At 35.3% G+C, this 25,721-nt stretch overlaps 1 protein-coding gene across 1 annotated transcript; it reads right to left on the bottom strand.

Annotated features, from left to right (window-relative positions):
* Positions 1 to 756: 756 nt before the first annotated feature.
* cstf3 (cleavage stimulation factor, 3' pre-RNA, subunit 3) lies at positions 757 to 24,469 on the bottom strand (the record flags this gene model as incomplete). Its single annotated transcript, XM_056452590.1, has 20 exons — positions 24,275 to 24,469; positions 22,719 to 22,820; positions 22,473 to 22,568; positions 17,276 to 17,308; positions 15,472 to 15,569; positions 14,177 to 14,243; positions 13,506 to 13,540; positions 13,292 to 13,418; positions 12,798 to 12,875; positions 12,163 to 12,325; positions 11,214 to 11,323; positions 10,940 to 11,056; positions 9,082 to 9,156; positions 8,868 to 9,011; positions 8,089 to 8,191; positions 7,599 to 7,668; positions 4,133 to 4,328; positions 1,624 to 1,774; positions 1,423 to 1,517; positions 757 to 901 (listed from the first exon to the last, which is right to left on the bottom strand). Coding segments are annotated over exons 1-20 (2,032 nt in total), but the record flags the coding sequence as incomplete, so codon positions are not given.
* Between the last annotated feature and the right edge of the window lie 1,252 nt (positions 24,470 to 25,721).

The following is a 25,721-nucleotide window of genomic DNA, read 5'->3' as shown; positions in this document are numbered from 1 at the left end:
TTAAGGAAGTTTAAGGAGTTTTAAAAAAATTAATTAATTAAAAATTTTAATCCATTAGCTTAGCATAATGAATCGAATCTGATTGGACCGTTAGCATCTTGCTAATTTAAGTTTTGATTTGTTTTTTTATTTAAAAGCTTGAGTCCTCTGTAGTTACATCGTGTAGTAATGCCGGAAATTGAAAAATTACTATTTTCTAGACCAACATTCCTAGGAACTAAACTCTTATTCTGGCATAATAGTCAAGATAACCTGCTGCTGTACTATGGCTGCACCAGTGACGTTAGGAAAATTATTAAAGCTCTTTTTTTTGGACTAAATGCTAATGTAAAGTGTATTTCTATAGCGCATTTATTGTGTATGGCCATACACCCAAAGTGCTTCACAATCATGAGGGGGGGAGGGGGTCTCTCCACTCCCCCATCATTGCATCCACTTGGATGATGCAATGGCGCCAGTGTGCTCACCACACACCAGCTATAGGTAATTGGTGGATGGGGATAATTGGGAGGCCATGATCGGTGACTGGCTGACTGTTCAAGGCACTCAGCCGCATGCCTCCCACAAGTGCCGATATACAGCCATATCTGCTACTCGTGTGATTTTGCTTGTGTGTATGTACATACATATATATATGTAAATAAAATAAATAAAAAAAATTCCCACCTCCTAACTCTAGTACTTAATTCTGAGCACTAACAGTTCCTTTGTTTAATTAGCACTTGTTGTGTGTATTGCCTCTTCTTGTCGAATCACTGAATGCCTCCTCAATTTTAAGTCGCCTTGGACAATGACTAAATGTAAATCTAACACAACCTGCTGAAACAAGGTAATACATACTGTCTGGTAATACACATCTTCTGAGAGCCTCCATCATCTCATCCACCTGTACAAAAGGGCCCTGAAAACAAAAACACACACAACGTCTAAATCACAAGTTAAAAATAATTAGACAACATACAGTACGCACACTAGAACGATCCTTCTTTCTTGGTTTATAGTGTTTCTGTCTGAAAGTTAAGAGCCGGTAACTACACCTCACAACTTACTGACTATAGCGTTCATCCTAAAACTCGACAATAATCCTGTTAGTCGCTGACATTATCTTCAGCAGGTGAAAAATCTAATGGCGAACGGCTGCTTCTCACTCAGGGCTGTCTATGCTAATGAGGGAGAAATCATCACTAATGGGCGGGGCTTTCCCACTCTGATGACACGTACAAAGGGAGCATGTCAATCAAAGTGTTTCTGCAGACTGTTTCTATCAAGTGTGATTATAAAAAGGTTTACTGAATACGTTTTTACCATTATAGGCTGGTTATATTCACACACTGTAGCCAAACAACTGTGTCTAACCACGTTTAAAAGTGATTTTTGCATAATAGGTCCCCTTTAAAAGAAAAGCTGAGGTGTTGAACTGACTGTAAAGCAGCTGGGAGGAGGCAGCAGCTTCATCAGGATGACAGCAGCAGGAGGAACAGGAAACACTCCTCCGGGAACAGGATGCAGTCCAGGGGCTGAAAGACAAAACAAAACCACCATATTAACACAAGAAGAGCTCAGATCACAACTGGACATGTTTTAAACTTCAGCTCTTCAATATGTAGATGGAGTTGTACTCACGCGCCAGGTGCCGTGGCTGGAAGGGGATCATCTGGCAGGTGTCAGGTTTGGGATACTCTGGTTTACGGTCAGCCTCGTCTTTCAGAGCAGGGGTAGAAGGAGCGACCACCGCCTCCGGGATCAGAGATGCATATTTGGCACGAGACACATCCTGCAAATCCAGATTGTCAGATGAAGGATTGATTGTTGTGGCATTTGTAAGTGATGCATGAAAAACGCCCAATATATTTCAAGCAATAAAATGGCGAACAAATGCAGGGTCCCCACTCTAAGCCAAATGTCAAATTCTCCCTCACAAAAGGTTGAATTTCCTATGACCTAAACTCTTTCACCCAATAGAGGTGCTTCTATTGAAACAATACACTGATTTCTCGCGGCCGCCATTTTAAACAGTGAAATCGAGGCTGCGGTGGGAAGGAACCCGGAAGTATCACCTGAGTCACACAGGAATGTTATGTACCTGGCTGTATAACTTATCAGCGAAGAGAAAGTGACACAAATTAATAATTTAACCGCCTTCAGAGTGACCCGAAGGTCTGTTCTGAATGAATAGTGAAAATAAAAAAGGATACTCATTTTCAGCTAAGTTAAGGGGAAATGGCACTAGTTTTCGTTCCCAAACACACGTTTTAGATGCCATTCATCAAACTCAAGTTAAGGAACTGACTCTTTTACTATATTAAACTTGTCACGATACAAAATTTCGGTGCTGAAATGTAAAAAGCGCGTTGAGTGCCCAGAAATGCACTATATAAATGTAAGGAATTATTATTATTAAAAAAATTCCCGTTAACATTTAAGCAGTGTTGATGGCGTTCCTAAACAGCGCTGATTTGCCATTGTGTTCACGTGCTCAACAGAAATGCCTGTGATTGGCCGTGAAGGTCATCAGTTCACCGCACTGCACTGTTACAGACAACACGAGGATGTGCTACAGAGGACTGCATTGTTTTATGGCTCACTGGGTTACATAGGCTGAAGCAGGAAAGCTCCCCCATGGTGTTTACCTGCTGCTATGAACTGAAGCCTAGGAGGACACTTAAACGTATTACTGTTAAAGACATTGTCATGTTGTTTGATACCTAATATGCTTTTAATTGTTTTAATTAAACTGAACTGAATGATATTAAAGTGATGTTTACACCATATCTGCGTTGACACCACAGTATGTTGCTACAATGTCTACAATGCTGATCCTATACTCCCGGGTTTCTTCCCACCACAGCCTCGCTTTCATGTTTCAAAATGGCGGCCGCGTGAAATAAGCATATTATGTCCAGGCTTTCAGTCTCATTTACTTCCATTAATTTTTAGCAAAACAAATCAACTTGCGCTAACGTGACCATGCGTCCTGTTTTTTTCTCTCACATGGTCACCCACTGAAACGAAGCCGGGCTGCACCTGGTCAGTACCTGGATGGGAGACCACATGGGAATGCTAGGTTGCTGCTGGAAGTTGTGTTAGTGAGGCTAGCAGGAGGCACTCAACCTGTGGTCTGTGTGGGTCCTAACGCCCCAGTATATTGAAGGGGACTCTATACTGCTCAGTGAGCGTCGTCTTTCAGATGAGGTGTTAAACCGTGGTCCTGACTCTCTGTGGTCATTAAATATCCCAGGATGTCCTTCGAAAAAGATTATGGGTTCAACCCTGGCATTCTGGGCAAATTTGCCCTCTGGCTTCTGTCCATCATGGCCTCCTAACCATCCCCATATGATAATTTGCTTCATCACTCTGTCTCCTCTCAACCAATCAGGTGGAGTGCAGTCTGGCGCAATATGGCTGCCATCGCGTCATCTAGGTGGATGCTGCACACTGGTGGTGATGAGGAGATTCTCCCTAATGTATAAAGCACTTTGAGTGTGCAGTAAAGTGCTATATAAATGTAAGGAATTATTATTATATTAATTAATAAGCTGACACCTGACAACTAGCGTCAACAAAACCCAACTGTGTTCTCCGTGTTAGCCTCAGTTAACAGGTACTGTCTGGTGACTGCATTTGACTTTAGTAATTGCAAGCTGATGAGAGAGAAAGGAATAAAATGGAGCTAAAAAAATAGGCAAACCTATACAATAGGTGTGAAGCAGGACAATATAAAAATATAGTATAGGAAAAAAATTTGAGAAATGGAACCAAAATTAAGTGACAAATAAAAGTCCTTGATAATCCATGATTTAAGTAAAAAAATAATACAATTGCCTGACTTTCAAACCTGGAATAGGCCTTTTAAATTCAATGATATTCCAGAAATTCCATGCCCACTGGGAACCCTGATGTTTACATCTTGATATAAACATCACTCTATAGTGTGAACTACATTAGGTTGCTCACTAGCAGTATCCCACTGCTCAGGCATTTCAGACTTACTTTTACCCCTAAATGACGAACGAAACAACTCTTATGCGAGTATATTGAATCATTTACAAAAAAACATTTGGTGTCTAAAAATCTAATTCCAACAACAAAATAGCAGTGCGAAAGCAGTATTTGTGAACTGAGGTGTTTGTACCTTATATCCTAGAGCTTTGAGTTCACTGGGAGAGCAGGGATACAAATCCATGAACTTGTATCTGTCCACCAGTAGAGCAGTCTCCTTTCCCTCATACTCGTCTTTAAAGGCCATGAAACGTCTTCGCTCCACCTTCAGGATACTGGCCAAGTCCCCGATGTTGCTCTCAAAGGCCAAGAAGCGTGCCCAGATTTCCCTGTTTTACAAAAATCACAACGCTAACATTAGGAATCAGTTTAGAACAGCTTGTAGGAGAGTAAATGAGGTGGATATTATGCCATTTTTGAATGAACCATTCCTTTAATCAGATTTGTTTAGTTCCACACCACCCCTTCAAGTCAGCAAACTGGTATGTAATTGAAGCTCAACTGGATACATCGAGTAGTTTACGTTAAGGTTTTCAATCTGACTGAACCATCAATTTGATTATTAAAATCTTCCTTACACTCGCTACCTGTTAATTCCATATTGATTATAAAACATTGCTTCTTACCTATAAGGCTTTAAATAGTAAATCAACCTTCTGTCTTGTTACAATCCAACTCCCTCTAATATCTCTAAACTCAAGGCTGCTGGTAGTACCCAGAATAGCAAAGTCCACTAAAGGAGGTCGAGCATTTTCATATATGGCTAACACATACACTTAACACACAAATAGACTTCATTGAACATCTAGACATAGACATCACCTATATACTATATAACTGCAGGTTAACTTCATTTATATATACAATGCCTGACAAAAGTCTTGTCGTCGATCCCAGTTGTAAGAGCAACAAATAATAACTTGACTTCTAGTTGATCATTTGGAAAAGCCTGAGGTATCAAGACATGTGTGCTGCCCATTACATTACAAACCACAGGAGAGGGCAAATTCTTCAGCAGGATAGCGCTCCTTCTCATACCTCAGCCTCCACATCAAAGTTACTGAAAGCAAAGAAGATCAAGGTGCTCCAGGATTGGCCAGCCCAGTCAAGAGACATGAACATTATTGAGCATGTCTGGGGGAAGATGGAGGAGGCATTGAAGATGAATCCAAAGAATCTTGATGAACTCTGGGAGTCCTGCAAGAATGCTTTCTTTGCCATTCCAGATGACTTTATTAATTAGTTATTCGAGTCATTGCAGAGATGTATGGATGCAGTCCTCCAAGCTCATGATGGAGTCAGACACAATATTAATTCATGACTTTATATTCTATACTGTATATTATTTAAGTGACAAGACTGTTGTCTAAGCAGAGTCAGACGCTACTGTCCTTATTAGAAAATCAAGGCATGATCATATTTTATTTTGGTCAAGCAAGAGTAATCTAGAGGCCTTTGCCTTTCATTTAACACACTTCTGAAACCAAATGATCAACTAGAAGTCAAGTTATTGTGTTGTTCCTAAAACTTGGATAGGCGACAAGACTTTTGTCAGGTTGTGTATTAACCTTAACTAATAAAGTTATTAGTAATTAGTTATTAGCTAATTAACCTTATTACCCTTAACTTGTAATGTGATAATGTGCAGCTTCTGTAAAGCTGCTTTGAAACAATAATTATTGTGAATTGAATTTAGGGATGCTCATTTCGGTTAATTTTGCTAACCGACAACCGCCGCTCATTAATCGGTTATTAACGGTTAACTGGTCAGATTACTATTAATTTTATATTAAACAAATTGACGTGTCTATTTTGTGTCTGACACATTAAATATTGCATTTTAAAATACTGATTTATTTTTATATGCTAGCATATTAATAATAGAACAATACAACAGAGCATTTTCACGCACCTGCAGTGTTTAGCACAGAAGAGCAGAATAAACTAAATAAAATAAATAGGACTGCCCTAAATTATTTTCCACTAAAATAATTAATTTATATTACAAATCGAAAACACTGACTGATTATTTTTAATAACCGGCATAGGCTGTTTTTTTCCAATCATATTTTTGTCTTCCGTCAAAAATAGCAGACTTCCTCAAATCACTCGCTCCATGGAAAATATGCATTTATTTAATGCCGCTGTTATTATTATAATCACAAAACCTTTTTACATTTTTAATAGATATCATTATTTTAAAGATTATGTCTTGGTTTCCTCTCTCTCCCTCGCGGTTCAAGTGCGCGCGCTGCGTGATGAAAAGACAACAACGGGCGCATATGTTGACTTTTTGTTAACAGTTTTGTTGTTTAAATATGATATTGCATTAATGTGCATACATGCTTTATAAGCTGTAAAATAAAAGGTAAAGCCTATTTGTTGCGTTTATGACGCAGATCCAGGTCAACATCAGCGCTGGTTTGGTATCAACACGTCTGTTTCAAACTGCAATATTCTTCCATTTTGCTTCTTTGGCAAATGTGTCTGTAGCCACGGGTTATAAGTTATTGTCCCGCTAGTTAAGTATGTCTTGCAGTTGAACAAGTGGCCGACACAGCTAACAAGCTTTTTTCATTCCAAAAACGCGAGGCGCACTTGCCTTTATATGTTGACAAGGAAAAAAGAAGAGAAGAAGCGCGGTCCTCTTATAAAACGACTGAATCAGCTGGGTATCGATTGTGCATAAGTGTTGCTGTCTGTGTTGTTACAGTTGTAATATTTAATACTACTGTGATATTCAAGATTTGTAAATTCATACAGCTCTGGATAACTTAAAACAGCGATTAGACCTCCAGAGCGGTGTTAATGCATCCTGAAGTAAAGTGAAACGGCTATAAACTCCAGCAAGATAGAGTGATTATATGCAGACTCATACTTTAACTAAAAATAAAGTATAACTATAGAAACTGTGTTCATCTTAACTAAACGCTTCGTTGTGTTTGCTGGCCTCACGCATCGCGCACCTGTCAGTCAGTCAGCACGTAACGCCAAAGAATTAAACAGATAGCGCACAGCACTATACTGTTACAGAAAAGTTTGCGCTGTTATAATTCACTTACCTTTTAATACGTTTTGGTGCGATTATAATCCGCTATTAAAAACAACAACAACAATAACTGAATGTTTTGAATGGGTAATGTAGCCGTGGCGAGATGCATTTTGGTCCCCGCCATGGAAGAATGAATGTAGCGGAAACCATGCTCTTTAAAAGTTCTCTGTAGTTGTCTTGACAACACAAACTGCTGCTCTGGGATGAGCCTCGTCCAAAAGATGCCCCTCTTAACGCAAAGGCGCATTCAATCGGCCCCTTATGCAGCCAAACTAAAATATATATAAAATAATGATTTTAATTGTTAACTGATAGCATTAATCGGTTACAAACGCACCCTTTCAGTTAACGGTTAATCGATTATTTTGAGCATCCCTAATTGAATTACAAACTATTATTAAGTTTAGCTAATGTTAAACTGTAAAAGTTGGGGTTATTCAAACCTTAGATGAACGTAAAGCATTAACACTTAAAGTGTAAAACCAGTTAGGAGTAAATGAACTGAAACAGATGTCACAGCAGAATAAATTATTGAAACCCCACTAACCCAGATTTCTCAGGGGAGAGGCTGCCGGACGTCAGGACTCTCTCAAACAGGACTCTGGTGTTGTTGTCCTCTGTGATGGAGAGAAAGCAAACAGCTCGATAATTCATTTTTATTTTTGAAAACTCACACCTGGCCAGGCATTAACTCTCTTCCTTCTTTTAGTAACAGCCTAGCGACAGGATAAACATGGCCGATGTTTACTGCATGGCAAACACAGTCTCCTAGCTATCTCCCTTATAAAAGAGATGGATGGTTTGGTTGGTCTGATAAGTGCTTCTGTGTCAGATATCATACTCTAGCTGTTTATTTACACACACACAGATCTCACAGTCATGTTAATGATGCACCATCTCCCAATGCTAAACGTTTTTGCCAGTGTTTCACCTTACTCTATATGGATTGTTTGAAATGTGACAATAGAGGAAGACTAGTAAACATCTCTTAGACTCAAAAGGAGATTGTGAGTTAATGAAATGAATAGTGTTCTTACCATTTAGGTGAGAGAGGTAATCAATGTAGGCCAGAATGTACTCAGGAATGTCACCATACTTCTTCAGTCCGAGCTCAAATATCTTAAAGGCCACCGATTTGTCCTGTAGGGGGAGAAACAGTCAGATGCTCTGTTAATTGTCTTTGGATAATATATTTAAACATTTAATCAACATTCAATAAGAAATACAGTGATCCCTTGCTATAATGCGGTTCACTTTTTGCAGCCTCGCAGTTTCGCTATTTTTTTTGTGCTATTTGACATGCATTCATTTTTTTGTACAGAGCATCGTGTTCTGCATCCTGATTGGCTGTAGCCCCCTGTCAATAAATCTCCTTCGTGTCTCATGTACAGTACAGAATGCGTTCAGATAGCCAAATTAACATAAATCTTTGATCGCTAGCAGTGTGAGTCTCAAAAAGGGTTGTCTGCAGCAAGACTATTGTAAAGGGGGTTGCACAACGCATGCACCGCACAACGACACACAGCGCCATGCATTTTAGAATTGTAAACATGGGTTTATATCAGGGTATGCACATCGGGCCATGAACATTTCCTGCTAGTTATCAAACTATTTCATAACTGTAACAAGAGGCAATTCAATCATAATGTAATGTTAAAACAGCTATCATAAGGTTATTTATCAATATGTGGCTCTTTTTGAATTCTCAGATGTTATAGAAATTAAAAATGTAAATACAGAGAGACCATTGTTTTTGTTTACATCCCTCAAAATGGTCTGTAGTGTGAATAAATAGGAGCAAAGTGAGTAAAGTTACCTTGCTGCAGTAGTACTCCATCAGAGCAGCAGTGACGTACACGTGGTGTCGTGTTCGAGGATCCTCTCTAGCCTTCTTAAAGATGGAACGACCAGACTTGATACCTTCGGCTCTTCTGGCGAATTTCATATACTGAATATAGACCTGAATAAGCAGAATATAATTATTATGTCCACGAACCCTGAAATGAGTCTAAAAAGAGAGCTCTACTTACAAGTGTAGGATCAATATCTTCTATCGCCAGTAGGCGGTTGTATATACTATGAACCTTCTCGTGCTTCATACGACTCTGTAAAATACAGATCAAAACCATCAGAAATTGTCAAAATCATGAGTAGATTAACATATGACTGCCTACTTTTGCATATTAAAGAATATTGGTTCATAATGCTGAATGAAAGCAAATGTGCAAATAAAACAAATGCAAATTTACTGATATAAGTCGACAAAGTACAGAAGCAAAACAATCACTTGATATGTAAACATGAGACGATAGAAATTTGGTCACCCCCAACGATAAGGTTTCGTTAGTTAATGTATTTACTTGTGTGTGTGTGTATTTATTAATCATAGCTCAACATTTACTAATGCATTATTAACATCTAAATTCATGCTAGTTTAAATTAGTAAATGCACTGTGATTTACATTGACCAATCAATGAGCAGCTGTATTTTCATTAACTAATGTTAACAAACATGAACAAAGGCTGTAATAAATGTAAAAGGCAATTTGTTCCGGCCCTCCAAACTGTGACGAAGACATCAAAAATAAATTCAGTTCAGTCGAAAAACGGCCGCTATAGTTATGAAGTGACGTGCATCTGTTCAATACAGCACGAGCTGCAGTAGAAGGCTGTGCAGAGCGTGAGTCACCTGACATTAAGCGAGTGGTGCGAGCAGACGAAAACTAACCGATTTCACTATTAACTGCACTTTAATTTGTCACAGTTAATTAATCGTAAGGGTTTCTCAAAGCTGCATTTCTGTTGCACGAAACGAAACTGATGCAATTAAACAAAATAATGCCAAGTTGCCAACTGTGTTGCCCACATCACGTCTTTTCCGAGGGCAAATTTGTTATTTCTAATTAAATTAGATTCAACTTTATTGTCATTACACATGTACAAGGCAACGAAATGCAGTTTCGGTCTAACCAGCAGTGCAATAGCAGCAAGTGCAGGATATAGGTATAGGTTATAAAGTGCAGTTATAGAAAAACTATGGTAATATTTACAGATGGATGTACTATGAACATTATATGCAGGTTGTATTAGCTATGAACAGGGATTAGCTGTTAGAATACATTAGCATATATTCTAATGTAAGAATATATGCCAATATGCATACACATGCGGAGCACACGCAGTAGAAAACATCTCACGCTGTAGTGGTGAGAGTTGTGCGTGCCTTTCAGTGCAATGTAAACAAAAGATATATTAGACGAATTATTATTAAAATGATTATGTATGAATGAATGCAGAGGATAACAACAGTTCATATAAATAGCTACTTAGCTAATATAAAGCTTAAATTTACATAAGACATGATAACCGTGAAACCATGATTATTCTTTAGACTATAATCGTACAACCAAAATCTATAATTGTTGCATTCATAATTGTTGTGCAGTTCAAAACATAACATATGAATGTGTCTGAATGTAGAAAAAGACTGCTTAAGCTATGCACTGCTTTTGTTGTGCTTTGAAATACAACAATTGAATTTTTGTTAAAAAAATAGCCTATTGTACAATGCACTGATTTTATGAACATACAATATATTAACATTTTAATGTAGAAAAAGCCAATGTTGGTGTCTTAAGGAGCAAAAATACAACATATGGGCTCTTATATGCTGTTGTGTCATCACTCATATTGCAAGTCATATCACTCCGGCCCTTCGTTTGGGATGCTTTTCATGAACTGGCCCCCATGACAAACTAATTGTACAGCCCTGGTGTAAGTAATAGGCCTGTACAATATAGTTTCAACTTCTATATCTAAAAAACGTCTTGAAAACAAAAACACTGATAAACACGAGTGAAAACGGTGTGTACAAGCCTTTATTCTTACCTCTTCATAATCTGCAAACGAGAAATACAGCAGCATGTTCTTCTTTAGCAGAGTTCCTATGGCGCGCTCGTAAATGTTCGCGGCTTCGTCACTGAACAGCTTGGCATTGTTCATGTCCTGAACGAGGAGATCAAGAGCAAAAGAAGAGATCACGTTAAATGCATGCAATATAAAATTAACAACTAATAATTACAAAAGAAGCCATTCAGCCATGCTTTCAAATCCAAGCACAGGCAGTAATACAGTCTTTTTATTTAGTGATATGCAGACCAACCCCTTTTTCTGCCAGGAGTTTGCTAGACTGTTCCAGGTACTGTGCAGCTTCGTACCAGATGTCCGGGTGATGCCCGAGTACCAGAAGGCACTGCTCATAGGCGAACATCACTGCAAATGACACAACTTCATACATGAGATACTGTTTTCCATCTTAAAGACTGACTCATTTCTAGATGCTTTCTGACAGTGAAATCAAAATACTTCACTACATTTATGTTTACATGCTCTGAAAATATAAACGGTACAATCACACAGATCTTTATATAGAGTTACCAGCATACATTCAATACGTGCAAGTGAAAGCGACATATGCCATGTAGCAAATTAACCAGCGCTTTACATAAAGATGGATATGCAAGTTCGGCAGGGAGATTAATCGAAATGACATTTCAAATGTGAAACTGTGATTGTCATGCGTATCTTTTCAGGAAAGCAATGTTGCGTAATTAGCAGTAAATATCCTCTGAAGGCCAGAGGGCGCGCTCATGTAATAAACCCCAAAAAATCCCTATGGAATTGCATTATAAACAAAAGATTTAACTTTTTAATTGATACGTGACTAAATATCATATGACTATGTAATAATCCCACAGAAAAATGTATTTCAAGCACTTGACTGAAGTTATGATTATCTACTGTGATTATGAATATCATATGACATGTATTAAGATCATCTCAATGCCATTATTTTCCCATTAAATACATTTTTTATAGCTTATCAGGGAACTACAACTCTGTGTAGTAAATACTGAATCTGAAAGCATGTGCAGAAGGTTTACTAGAAGCAGCTTTACTGACAAAATGTACATGAAACAGCTTTGTTAAAACCATTACATTGATAAATTCAGATTTGGATCTTTTAATTGAAACCCCTGATATAGACGATATAACATTAACCAAGGAGCAGTTGTTGGTTGATTGACAGAACCCGCTGTGCCATAAGTCACCTCTCTTTGTGATGAGCGTCTGGTCTTCAGTGCGCAGCGGGTTGCTCTTCTCCCACTGGATGTATTTCTTCCACATCTCCACCTGCTGGGCCTCCTGTGGGGAGTTCTGGGGCGGCACTGAAGGAGCATTCCTGTCCAAACCCTTCATCACAGTCTCATACTCCTAAAAGAAAAAAAAAAACAAAAAAAAAAAACACACTATCAGCTGATAGAAAGAACAAAGAAGAAAGTGACGAGAAGAAATCAATAGTTTTCCTTGTCAGATAAAGTCAAATGCAGTAGCCAGAGATGGAGATCAACCAACGTGGCACTTCTACAAATGGTACAGTACTTATAGTGTATTTATTGCTCATTTTAGAACCTAAAAATTAAAAAACACAAAAATGAGAAGCCAAACGCAGGCTTTCAGACCAACATTTGAGAGCAGATCATTAGTTTATCATGATATACTAGCCTCTCTAATATTAAAGTAGCCCTAATTTATGCTTTCTATAATATTGGTTTAGAAAAAAAGACATTTAGTAGAAAAAATGATTATTGTTATTATATTAAAATTATATTAATATGACTTTAAAAACGCGGTAATAATTATTTTGCTTTATCCCATCACATATTTTAACCCATAAGGAACTTACCTTAGCAACTCTCCTGGCATTCATGTAGTCTCTGCTCCTGTCTTCAATCATCTTTTTGGCCAAATGCACATTTATACCCTTTAAAATTAAACGACAGCATTTTATAACCAACTACACCAATAACAAACACATTACAGATGAATAAAACTGAACAAAGAATTAAATGTTAATAAATAAGTTTCTATAGAAGGAAATAGTTCACCCAAAATTGAAAATTCTCCACTTGATTTTTTTTATCCTGTTGAACACAAAGGAAGCCATCCGGAAGAATGCTAGGGAAAAACAGCCATTGACTCCCATAGTATTTTTGTTCTTATTATTGGAGTGGATTGATGACAGCTGTTTTTTCCCAACATTCTTCAGAATCTCTTATTGTTTTCAACCAGAAGAGGAAATTCATAAAAGTTTAGAACCACTTGTGTATTTTCATTTAAGTGAACTATTCCCATTTCACCAGAACAGCACATTGATCCATTGTCTGTGTATGTTCTCACCTCTTCATATTTGCTGTAGTCCCTCCAGAGCTGCTCAATGTTGATCATAGGGTTGACACAGCCTCTCTGGTACACGCGTCTGACAGCAGTGATCCGCTGATTTTCAGCATATGACCCGACAGCCTCTCTATACAGGACACACACAGAGAGCTCTTCAAATGCCTGACCTTAATGAACAATAAATGGGTTTTGGGGATATAAATGGTGTACTTACACTCCTTTGAGAAAATTGATATAATCCACCCAAATCTAAGAAGAAGAAGAGGAATTGAGTTCAAGTCATGCCATAGAACAAATCTTGATCAATATGGTAGGCCTGTCACGATATCTATTTTTTGTTGTACGATATATTGCACCAAAATATATTGCGATAAACGATTATTTCAAAACCAATTTATGCCACTCATATAATGCCACAATGACAATATATAAATATCACAATGCAAGTACACTCGTCCAAAGAACACATCATATTTTATTCTTAAGAATATTTCACTTAAAGTCAATTTAACGATTTAATAATGAGGCATTAGAATCAGAATGTGAAAATGCCAATGCTAAATAAATAATAAAAAAATGTTAACAAAAAAGTGTGAGGTAAAAAGTATCATAGGCAGCGATATCTGCTACAAGATCAATTTTCAGTCGTCAGACATCTACATGAAAATATAAAGTAATTAATAGTAAATACTATAGTTATTTTTAATCATACTAAAACTGACACCTCCAATAGAGATAGAGATGTCGCACAATCAGCTTAAGTGTTGCTAGAATTGGTTATGTTTGGTTTATACTGATTTTAAAAATGATTGAGGTCACGTTCATGTGTTGTGCGATAAGTCTATATATTGACAGGCCTACAATATGGACCGTCAAATCCCTCACCTGATAGGACATAATCTCCATCCCAATCTTATCCAAGGCAAAATCATAAGCCTGCGCCATCTTTTCCCTGTTAAAAAAAACAGCACATTTTGAATACGCAATAGTCTTCAATTACTTTTCAACATGATGTGAAGTTAAAGCTACAATATACAATAGTTTGTTTGACTTTCATTCCTTTATGTCCTAAATTTTTTAAAACTGCATAGTACTTTTGTACATTGGATTCAGTCTGAGATTCTCAGTTTACTAACTTCTTACAACACACATTATATTATCAGCATAAGAGTATGTTGGATTGAAAAGGTAACATTTCATGTTCTCTTTCCCCTGATAATTAAATAGATACAGCATTATTAGATAATGTTTTGACAGTTTGCATACCTTAAAAGGCTATGTCTTTTTTAACAGTGCTCAGTAGAAATAATCCAGCATATAAAATACTTCCTATTCTTATTACATTATAAACAAGCTTCCTAGATGTAGTTTTTATGAATAAAATTTTGCTGCTTTGTAGGTTTAAACTTGATTTGTAGTCCTGTCTCATTCATAATATAAGTTATTACAGAATTTTTATACTTGCTATCTCTCTCTACTATTATTATTTTAAAAAATAGTAATATATACAGCACTATTAGACAATATTTTGACAGTTTGCATGGCCATAGCTTTTTATAGTGCTCACTAGAAATAATGCATTATCTAAAGACTTCCTATTCTCATTACATTACAACCAAGCTTCCTAGATGTAGTTAAGCCTGAAATTTGGTTTCTTTCAAGATTTAAATTTGATTTGGAGTCCTGTCTTATTCATAGTATAACAGTTATCATCACAAAGTATTTAAGTGTGAAATCAAATGACCCTTTATTCTAGACCACTGGTGTCAAATCCAGTTACTGGAGGGCCGCAGCTCACAAGATGATTAAACATTTTTTTAAAAAGTGATCAATCGATCTATATTTTAAATTTCAGTAGAGAGGTCATGTTACGATCTTTGATTGGTCTCAGTCACGTGATGTGATTTCGCAGGTCAGAGTTCACCAAGCTGGAACTTTTCAACATTGCGAACTGGGAAACTTGTCGCACGTGCTTGTTTCCGGTCTGCCGCATTCGTGTGCTTATGAACAGAAGTCTATGGAGGAAAAAAAAGTGCAGTGTGCCCGCGGCTCAAGTGTGTTGAAACAGGGTTGGAACTAAACTGTGCAGAGCTGCGGCACTCCAGGAACTGGATTTGACACTTGTGTTATAGACATTGACACTCAGTTCTAGACATTGGAAATACAATTGTGTGACATACTTATAGCTGGGCAGTTTTCCTTTGGTTTCACGGACGTACGAGAGGTAGCACTTCCACAGGTCAATGTGCAGGACCTTCATTAAACACCTTTGAAATAACTAAGCAAAACATCGAACAGTCAACACACCCCATAAGACAAAAACACAGCTTATACAAATGCAGAAACACATTTTTAACCCATTTGTGGGCTGTTGGAGAGGTTTTCAACCACTCTGGGGTCATTTTTAATCTTAATTAAGCCACAACTTTCTCTGTTTCAGCTAATGGAATGATTTTTGGCGACAAATCTTAACATATTTTGGGAAAATTCTTTGAGACTAGTCAAATTGGCTACCCTTTCATTATGTCTGGGGCTGTTTTTGCATTCTTGATCGTTGGTGGTTCACACTGTTGGGAAGAGGTAAAATGTGTAACTTGACTGTTGATCATCAGTTGGCAACATTAACCCTTTAGATAAACCTGTGCAAAAATGTTTCTGGCTTTTATATGGACAACAGCAGATTTTAGTGTGCGTGCATAAATACACTTACTATGTTAACCATGTTCTGAGATCTGAGCTGGTCATTTTGATTTTTCACAGACATATCAAGATAAGCGTGCAAATGTCTCTCTCTCTCTCTCACTACAATCCATATAGAAGGCAGAAACTAAGCTTTAGTATGCACTGCAACGGATGAAAAATTACACCATTTACCCCATCCCAACAGGGAAAACCAGTAACAATCAAGAATGCATGATTACATGGTGTCAAGGCTTTGCAATCAAATAAATTTTATTATAATGGAAGTCAATGGGGCAAAAACAGCCCCAAACATAACGAAAAAGTAGAAAATTTCAACAGTACACAAGGGTTATTAAATGCTAGTTTTAATTGCATTATGATACCATTGCAGACTGAGGTGAACAAAACAGTCAAATTCTAGACATTATATAACATTATAAATTATAATCACGCATCAAAATATTTTGCATACAATTACAATGATTATTAAATGGTTATATCATGGCACATACTGAATAATTAGTGTGTGTATATTTATATATGTATATGTATATATATATATATATATATATATATACACACACACACATATACATATATATACACACCTCATGCCATTTATAATAAACTTAGGATAATGCAAAAGAAAAGAAAAATGGTTTTATTATCAAAACAGTTTTTATCGAAACAGTAATGTGATCTACAGGGTTCCCACTCTTTCATGGACACCAAATTCAAGACCTTTTTAAATGACTAATATTTTAAATCGAGCTCCTTTGTAATTCACACCCCCAGCATACATAGCACCATGAAAGTCCTTCCTGAATTAACATTACACTTAATATTTACATTAAAATGTCAATGATGTTTTGAATGTCGTTTTTAAAAATGTTGACCATTTTAAAATTATGTTCAAAGTAGTGCAATTGTTGAAATGACACCATAAACTTCAAATTTAAGCACTTTCAAGGAGCCATGTTTGGTTAAGTACTTTCCAGGCCTTTGATTCGTGTCTGAAAATCAAGTACTTTTAAGAAGTGTGGGAACCCTGGATCTATGTAACCAGAATGATGTTTTATCTTTGAACTAGAATCGCAAACAGATTTTTTCCCTCTCATATTTTAATATCAGATTGACCGTTGATGGACTGAAAAGAGTAAACACGGTATTTCTAGCAAGGCATGTGTCGTGTTATCTCTTAACACCATCTTTGTTTACTCTGAGCATCTAAAGTGGTGACCTAGATAAACCCCAGATGTTATGGTTCATGAGTCTGTCAGCCATACGTTAACAAATGCTTACCTTTTCAACCTTGTCATAGTTTTTAGCCTTGATCTGTAGACACATTTGAAAACCAACATCATTAAAATCGCGTTTTCGTAAGAAGCAAAACTGAGTGGCTCCACACACTTTGAGGTCAACAATGTGACATTCACACAACCCTGCATTACATTTTCATTTCAGCCTTTATTAAATTGAATCCATTTTATGTGTAAATGATCGACAAAGCTCCTTAGCTGATTGTTTTGTATTGTTTTTGCAGAAATGCTGCTTTTTGGAGTGCAAGCCTATGGAAAAAGTTACAGGATGCATCAAGAGCAGGGGTGTCCAAACTTGGTACTGGAGGGCTATTGTTCTGCTGAGTTTAGCTCCAACTTGCTTCAATACACCTGCCAGAAAGTTTCTAGTACATCTAGTAAGAGCTTGATTAGCTGGTCCAGGTGTGTTTGATTTGGATTGGAACTAAACTCTCCAGGTCACCAGCCCTAGAAGACCAAGTTTGGACACCCCTGATCTAGAGCTTTAAGAATTTCTTTCTTTTTTTTTTTAAACCCTCTGTGGTACTGTAGATAAAGCAACTGGAATAGTATGATGTGTCAATTATGAACTACTACTAGGTCAATTACTACACTCAGACAACTACAATAGCTTAAAACTGCTAAATGCGTTTCTCATTCACAAACGTTGAACAGAAAAAGTGTAATGTTTTATTACAGAATAATATTTATTTTTTTCAGGAAAAACATACTCGAAAGAAAACGTAAAAACACTGCCATAGAGTTTAACAACCAGAAATCTCACAGCAGACACAAATATAACTTTAGGGCTTAATAATAAGAATTTATTTCTGCTGGTAAGCTACAAATGATACATTTATTTATAATTTAACACCATGAAAGCAGCAATGTCTATATTCATTAGGGGATGAACAACAACATCGATCAAAACATTCTTAATAATTTACCAGTTTTGTCTTAAGTCAGCATACAAACAAATGCATATATACACCAATGTAAAAAAATCAATAATGACAATCATGCCATTTATTGCATGAAGAAAAATTACCATTGTTACAAACGGTTACATTTGTTGTGTCAAATCACAGATTACAGCTAAAAAATTAACTAACTTCTCTCAATCACAAAAATCTAGTGCAGTATGTCAACATGAGATGCATGATTTGGTACTGAACTAGTAGGGAGAGCAAGTCTTTATGAGGAAAAAAAAAAGACCTAAAACTCACACTAAGTCATGCACTTTTCAGTATTCTGAAAAAAATACAACTGAAGCAACTGAATAAAATGCAAGACAAATAAAGTGTGTGAAGATTTCCCCAAAATATTAATAACAGACGATCAGTGGAGCTACTGAGTGGTATCATGATGTCCAACACTGCAAATTTACGATTCAGAAGTGCAGATGTACTGCAGGACTACAAAAATACACAATCTACTAACCCTTCGAGTCTGTGTGAAATTATTCAACATGTCAAAACAAGTAGCTTTATGATTAAGGCCTTGATTAAGAGAGAAAATTTAGTCATTTCATTTAAACACAAAAGAAAGAGACTGACCAATCCATTTATTTGAACTAACGCCAGTTCAGGAGATGTGGGTAGACTTAATGAAGTTTTCATTCTGAATAATAGTCTTTACAACTCTCCACTTGTAAAGGCAGCACTTGTTCTCCACTCCAGAGCAGTACTACTAGCACAAAATATGCTTTAGTCACTGGGATTTTAAATATTTTGTATATTACAAACTAGGACAACAAACATAGTTAATCCGATTGCCATTATTATTAAAAACAGTAGTTGAACACCCCCACTAAAAAGTAATTTCATTTACATGCATGGCATTCCAAACATGTGACCTTTATAGGCAATGAAAATAAATGGGATCCAAAACAATGTTAATCCCTGTTCAATTTCATTAGAGAACAAAAATAGTTATCTTTCTTTTGGATCACAGATGAGAGCTATAAATAGGTTTGGAACAGCATGAATATTCATTTTGGGGTCAATTGCCTTATTAATGCCCTGCGGTTGTTTGTAATAAATCATGATCATCACTGAGATCTGCTGTAAGAGGTTGTTGGCAGTGCGTCTGAGCTTCAGGGCAAATGGTGACAGCCTGACATACTTAACCAACCACTCAACAGCTCCAAACGGAATCAAACTCAGCATGACACGGTGTGAGAAATAGTGGTATCAAGGCAGAACGGCTGTCACTGCGCTTCTCTCCATGCCTCTGACACACGCATGCATGCACGCACACTCACTGACACAATTACAATGCACATTACAACCACAAGCCAAACTTGTTACAGTGCATTTTATTACGGCAGAGGTAAAAGGAACAGTTTGTCAAAAAAAAAACAAAAAAAAAAACAAGCAGTCTTGGTTTTAACCAAGCAGGGAGAAGCTTGAACAGTTATTAGTTTTCAAGATTAAAAACGTTCAATCAAACTGAACACAATCTGATCCAAATCTAGGTCATGATCTGTGGCTAAATGTTCTAATATTTGATTTATTTTAAAATGGCATATATTTTAACACGAAAATATACAAACTTCTATTACATTCAACCAATAACAAAAGAAAAAGATTGCACATTTGTATTATTAGCAAATACTGGAGACACAAAACTAAGAAAATATTGATTCCTATTCTATTTAATGTTCATCTTTTCAGCTCATCTTTATTTCTATAGCACTTTTACAATGTAGATTGTGTCAAAGCAGCTTAACATAGAAGTTCTAGTAAATTAAAACTGTGTCTGATCAACTGATTGAATAAACTATCCAGGGTGAGGTTATTTGGGAGTTTTGGGAATTATTTTGTGAACATTAGATTGAAGATCCTAACTGGCTCTTACTAATGCAGCATAAAGCTGGTTCATGTCACACTAAAACAAGCTTTATACATCAGATAAAACTAATTATGAACTTCTGATCTTGATTATGATAAGTGTCAACATGTTGTTAAAGTGGTAGAAATGGATTAAAATTACTTGGGCTGAAAATAAATCAGCCATTTAGGGCTGGGCCAATAAAACAATCATATCGAATAGCAGTCAAACTTATATTGATAACAATAATAAGCTCCGGACATTTTTACTCAATATTAATTCTAAGAGCACTCACACAGCAGAAAAATCCAATAGGAATGTATAATTGTGTTGATATTAGAGATTCACCCAATTCTTGTTCTCCGAAAATTATTGGATATAAATAGGTCACCCAGTATTGTTTAGGATGCTCGTTTCACTTTCCCGCCAGCAGTATCCACATTTAGTCATGGCTGAGATGCTCTTTAAAAAGTGAAAGCATTAATAATTCATATCGAAATATATATTAATGTTCAATATAGAATATAATTATCAAGATTGTATTTTTGCCATATCGCCCAGCCCTACTCCCATTGCAAAGCATTTAGTCTCTGCTTTTTGGATGCAGTAACTAGTAAAACTGTAGAGACTGAAAACCAGAATAGGCTCCAAACACAAAAGAAAAACTAAATTAAGTGATATTCACTTTATGTTAGACAATGGTATTAGATACAGTGAACAAAACAGTTTGTGTTTTTACATTATACTCAAAATATAATGCAGACTAATCTGGGATTACAAGTAAATCTAGTGAGTAACATTATTTTGAAACAAATTTATATACCTTTGTTCAGTCCTTACAGAGTTTTTATTAGTATTTTGTTGTTGGCAAGACAATTATAGAGTATTAGATTATAGATTTTTGGGCTAGTTTGCTCAACTACTGTACATCAGGGAAAAAATAAAAAGCTTATCTGAGAACAGCAACAGATGCAAAGGTAAGGTTGGTCAGTAATGTTTTAGTGCGGGCTCAGCAAAGGGTCAACTTCATCCATTAATTTTGCAGAAAAGTTGGGTAAAACAATTTTTTTTAATCACTTTAACCACCCAAAAATGAAAGTTTGAGTATTAAAAAAAATTACCTTTAGTTTCCATAGTGGTGATGTTGAATAATTTTATTTAAAGAAATTTTCCAAAATAAATGGAGAAAAAGTTTAATTTAAATAGGAATATGAATAAGTGGTTAATTCTAATAAAAGTGTATTTGTGAATCTGAATGTTCCTTGTAAGGTACTCACCAATACAACTAGGGCTGCACAACATTGGAAAAATCTAACATTGCACACATTTTTTTTATTCTGCAATGTATATTGCGATATGAATGTAATTCCACCTTGAATTTCTATTTGAAAAGAATTTAATATTTTTGATTGATTGGGATGATTCTGTAAGGTAGTGCATCAGCATAAAATTTAATAAACAATCTACATGAACAGACAAATTCAAATAAAAAAACATTTATACCAAATAAACAGCGTTTTATTGCTTTCCAAGACGTCTAACTGTATTCAGCTATACAGTAATTGAATCATCAAGTGTAAAATAATACTACATAATCTTCGTTGTATAATCAAGTCAGTAAAATGTATTGTTAATGAAGTTAACAGCACAATTTCTTATGCCTGAATGCTTTTAAAATGTTCATTCAGTCACAGGACCCAAAAACACTTGATCAATAATAATAGACTTAACATTGGAGATCCTACGATGTGACTATTGCGAAGGATCACATTGCGATATCGATGCTGAAACTGTATATTGTGCAGCCCTAATTACAACACAAACCCTGAGCCTAATCTGCATATGATTACATAAATCATATATTAACAATACATCAATAATCTAAAAGTAAATCTTAATTCTTTCTGCAAGTGTGTACTCGTAAAAAAATTAATAATAAAAAAAAAAAATACTAATTTGCCTCAGAATTTCTACCAGCTAGACTTAATGTGTGAACTGCACATTAATAGAATATGGAATGAGGGACAAGAGAGAGAGAGACGCTAATAATTGTGAATAATTAATTAGACAAACCACAACAACCTCAAAGAAATGACACGGGAGGCAAGAAATTGACACAAGTAATAAAGGCTAAAGCACTCCAATACTATTAAAATTGTTTTAATGCTGTTGCAGATGAAACATGCAACAATATCACCTCATAAAACTTAAAAAAATATAAGAAAAAGAATGACCCCTAAATGATACAAGCTATAAGAGTTTCCCTTGACGCCCTGATTATTGCTGTTGTGTGAATATCACATTGTCGATCAAAATGTGGAGAAAGCATCGTCATGCACAGATATTTTTTAATTAAAATGAAATATAACCTCGGCTTCAATGTATAGCTTCCAGAATCTGCCCGAACTGGGAAACTGGGCGACAAGTCGCTCATATGTCTTCCTTGCTTTGTCTATGGGTTGATTCTAAAAGAAGTGAAATTCATTTACATACAGAATCAGAACGTACGTCCCAAGAGACTAGATTGTTACATGATTTACAATCCGCGACCCTCCCGTTCCCTCCCAAAACATGGAACCCCAGGTAAAAAGGAATGCAACCCTGTGTCACTAAACCTGTGCTTCACGAATCAGTATGCTCCAAGCGTCGAGGTCATATGGATTTTCTTCCAACTTCTTCTCTGCTTTCTTAACCTTCTCTGGGATGTACTCTGCCGCCTGTTGAGGAGTGGAAAAAAGGCACATGAATGAAATACACACTCTGAATTATGCATGTTACATGCTTAATCTTTAAATTACTTAAATTAAAGATGATGCTACACATTGGGTGTGTCTAGTATAATAAAATATGATTCAGAATGAGGAAAATCTGATATTGAGTAACAGTTGGTTTTTTATCCACACATTCAGACCGTCTCCTTATTTATATCATGTTAGGAAAGTATTTATAGCTAGTTCTGAATAGTTAATTAGCTATATATATATAGCCAATGACTATCGAAATAAACATTGCTCAGTCAATTAAACAGTGCTAATGTTGCTTTCAAGTCATAGTTGCATGTGATTTCAGACTGAATATTTAAAGTACTATTGTAAACATTACAGGGAGCGTGTTACTATGGAGGACAAAACCTGCCAAAAAATAAAAAAATAATAAAAAAATAATTAAATTATTGAATAATTAAATCCACAAGTTTCTGCATAAATAAAACAATAAATAAATATCTACAAATTCCTGCAAAAATAAATTAAGTAAATGCTAAACTGAAAGTTGATTTATCTGCACGCACCATTATTAACTTACATATTTAAGAATTTATTAATTTTTATATACATTTATACGTTTGTTCGCATAAATATTTATTCATTTTTGTTTTATTTATGCAGGAAATTGTGGATTTATTTATTTGGGTATTAATATATTCATTGTTTTAAGCAGGAATTTGTGAGTTTAGTTATTATTTTATTTTCTTAACAGTAATTTTAAAGAGAGCTTTCTGAAATTCAGCTAAAATTTGCATTTTTCATGTGTAGTTTTAGTAATTTTACTCTTAGTGCAAAGAATATGTTATTTTCGTTGCCTTTAAAGTGAAATAACTGAACATAAACATAGCAAGTTAAGAAAAATGCAAGTTTGAGGAAATCTTCAGACGGCACTTAGAGGTTTTTTGGCACCTGAACTCTTTCAATTTATTCACTGTTTTTGCAGGTTTCGTCCATGTGTTACAAGTTGTCACTGAACGAATGTGCAAATATAAAACCAACTTTACCTCAATCAGAAATCTTCGAATACTAAATTTATAATATTATTCTAATATGAAATATAATCTTAACTTCCAATCTCACGTATGATATCCATTAATACACCAATAATCAATTTGTAAAAACTAGTGCAAGTAATGTTAGCAAACAATAGCATCGTGCTGTGCCGCAGTCCTACCGTCGCTTTCACCAAGCAACAGCATTACGTCAACGACTCTCTCCTTCACTCCCTTAAATGTCTTACTAACGTATTACACTAAAACAAAGCCTTTGCTGCACAAACACTCGACGCAGACTGCGAAAACCGCGTGGTAAACGTATAAACATCGATATTCGTCTTGCGAAAGCATATCTGACCAGCTAGCGCTAGGCCGCAAACACGAGCACTTGCACATTTGTCTTTACTTTACCTGGTCCGGTGGAGTTTCGGTGGACATGGTGGGAAAAGGAGTGCGATCCGAGTAAAGGAACGTCGACTGCTTTACTTTCACAAATAAACTAAGCGCAGACAGTGACTATTGCAGCATTGTTTATTTGTGCAGACTCTTTTGTGCGGCCGCTCGTCTCTCGCCGAGCACTAAAATGGCACCAGCGTAAACGGAGACGTTGCGTCACGCCCACCGGAAATGACTAATTTTAAAATAAAAGTCGATGTTTTGCTTACTGAAATACTATTATTTATTAAAACTATTTAAGCTAAGAATACTTTACTAACTATTATATAATTTACATATATTTATATTATAATTCACGTATTTATATTTAATTAATATTATATAATTAAAAAATTTCAGTACTTTTAAAGCCTTTTTTCAAAGTAATTGTAATAAAAGTATGAATAATTGTAATTGTAACAATTCTATTGCAAAAAAGCTTTTAAAAATACAGAAATTTGTAAATTATATAATAATAAGTAAATATAAATACGTAAATTATCATATAAATGTAAGTAAATTTCTTTAATGGGGGATTCTGTATCTCTTATTTATTTATTTATTTATCCTTTATACTCTCATTTTGCATTATTCAAGCATGATTTATTTTATTTGTTTTACCTAAGAAAGAAGCAAATTTCTTACTATTAATTAATCTAAGTGAGTTAACTAAATGTTCTATTTCACATAAGAAGTATATAAAATAAAATAAAAAAATTTAAGAAACATCTGTTTGTGAAAGGAAAAAATCCCAGCAAGTATAAGAAAGTTCACAGTGGCTTCTAATGATTTGTTTTGGTTTTCAAAAAACCAAAAAAAAAACATCCTTAAGGTGCAAATTACCACTCATATTAACCTTGGAAATGTAATATAACAAATAAATAATTAATGAATAAATTTGCAAATAAATAAATAAATTATTTAATCCACAGATTCCTGAATAAATAAATATATAAATAGTGCAGGTAGATTTAAAATTAAATGAATTACATGCATGTTGGGGGAATAAGAAAATGCTAAACTGAAAGTAGATTCTTCCCCTTTCACAAAGCCCTATTAATTATTTATATATTTATTTATGCAGGAATTTGTAGATTTATGTATACATTTATTTATTAATTTGAGTATTTATTTATTTATTTATTGTCTTATTTATGCAGGAATTTGTTTATTTATTAATTTATTTTTTTATTTATATATTCATTCATTTACTTATTTATTTGCATATTTATTAATTTATTATTTTATTTTTGCAGGAATTTGTGTATATATTTATTTGTTTATTTATTTATATGCATATTTATTTATTTATTGTTTTATTTTTGCAGGAATTTGTTTATTTATTTATTAATGTATTTATAAATTTGCATATTTAATTATTTATTGTTTTATTTATGCAGGAATATGTTTGTTTATTTATTCA

Source organism: Danio aesculapii, unplaced genomic scaffold, assembly GCF_903798145.1.
Source record: "Danio aesculapii unplaced genomic scaffold, fDanAes4.1, whole genome shotgun sequence".
Taxonomy (NCBI): Eukaryota; Metazoa; Chordata; class Actinopteri; order Cypriniformes; family Danionidae; genus Danio; species Danio aesculapii.
Note: the sequence above shows the minus strand (reverse complement) of the source record. Positions and strands in the feature narration are given on the sequence as shown.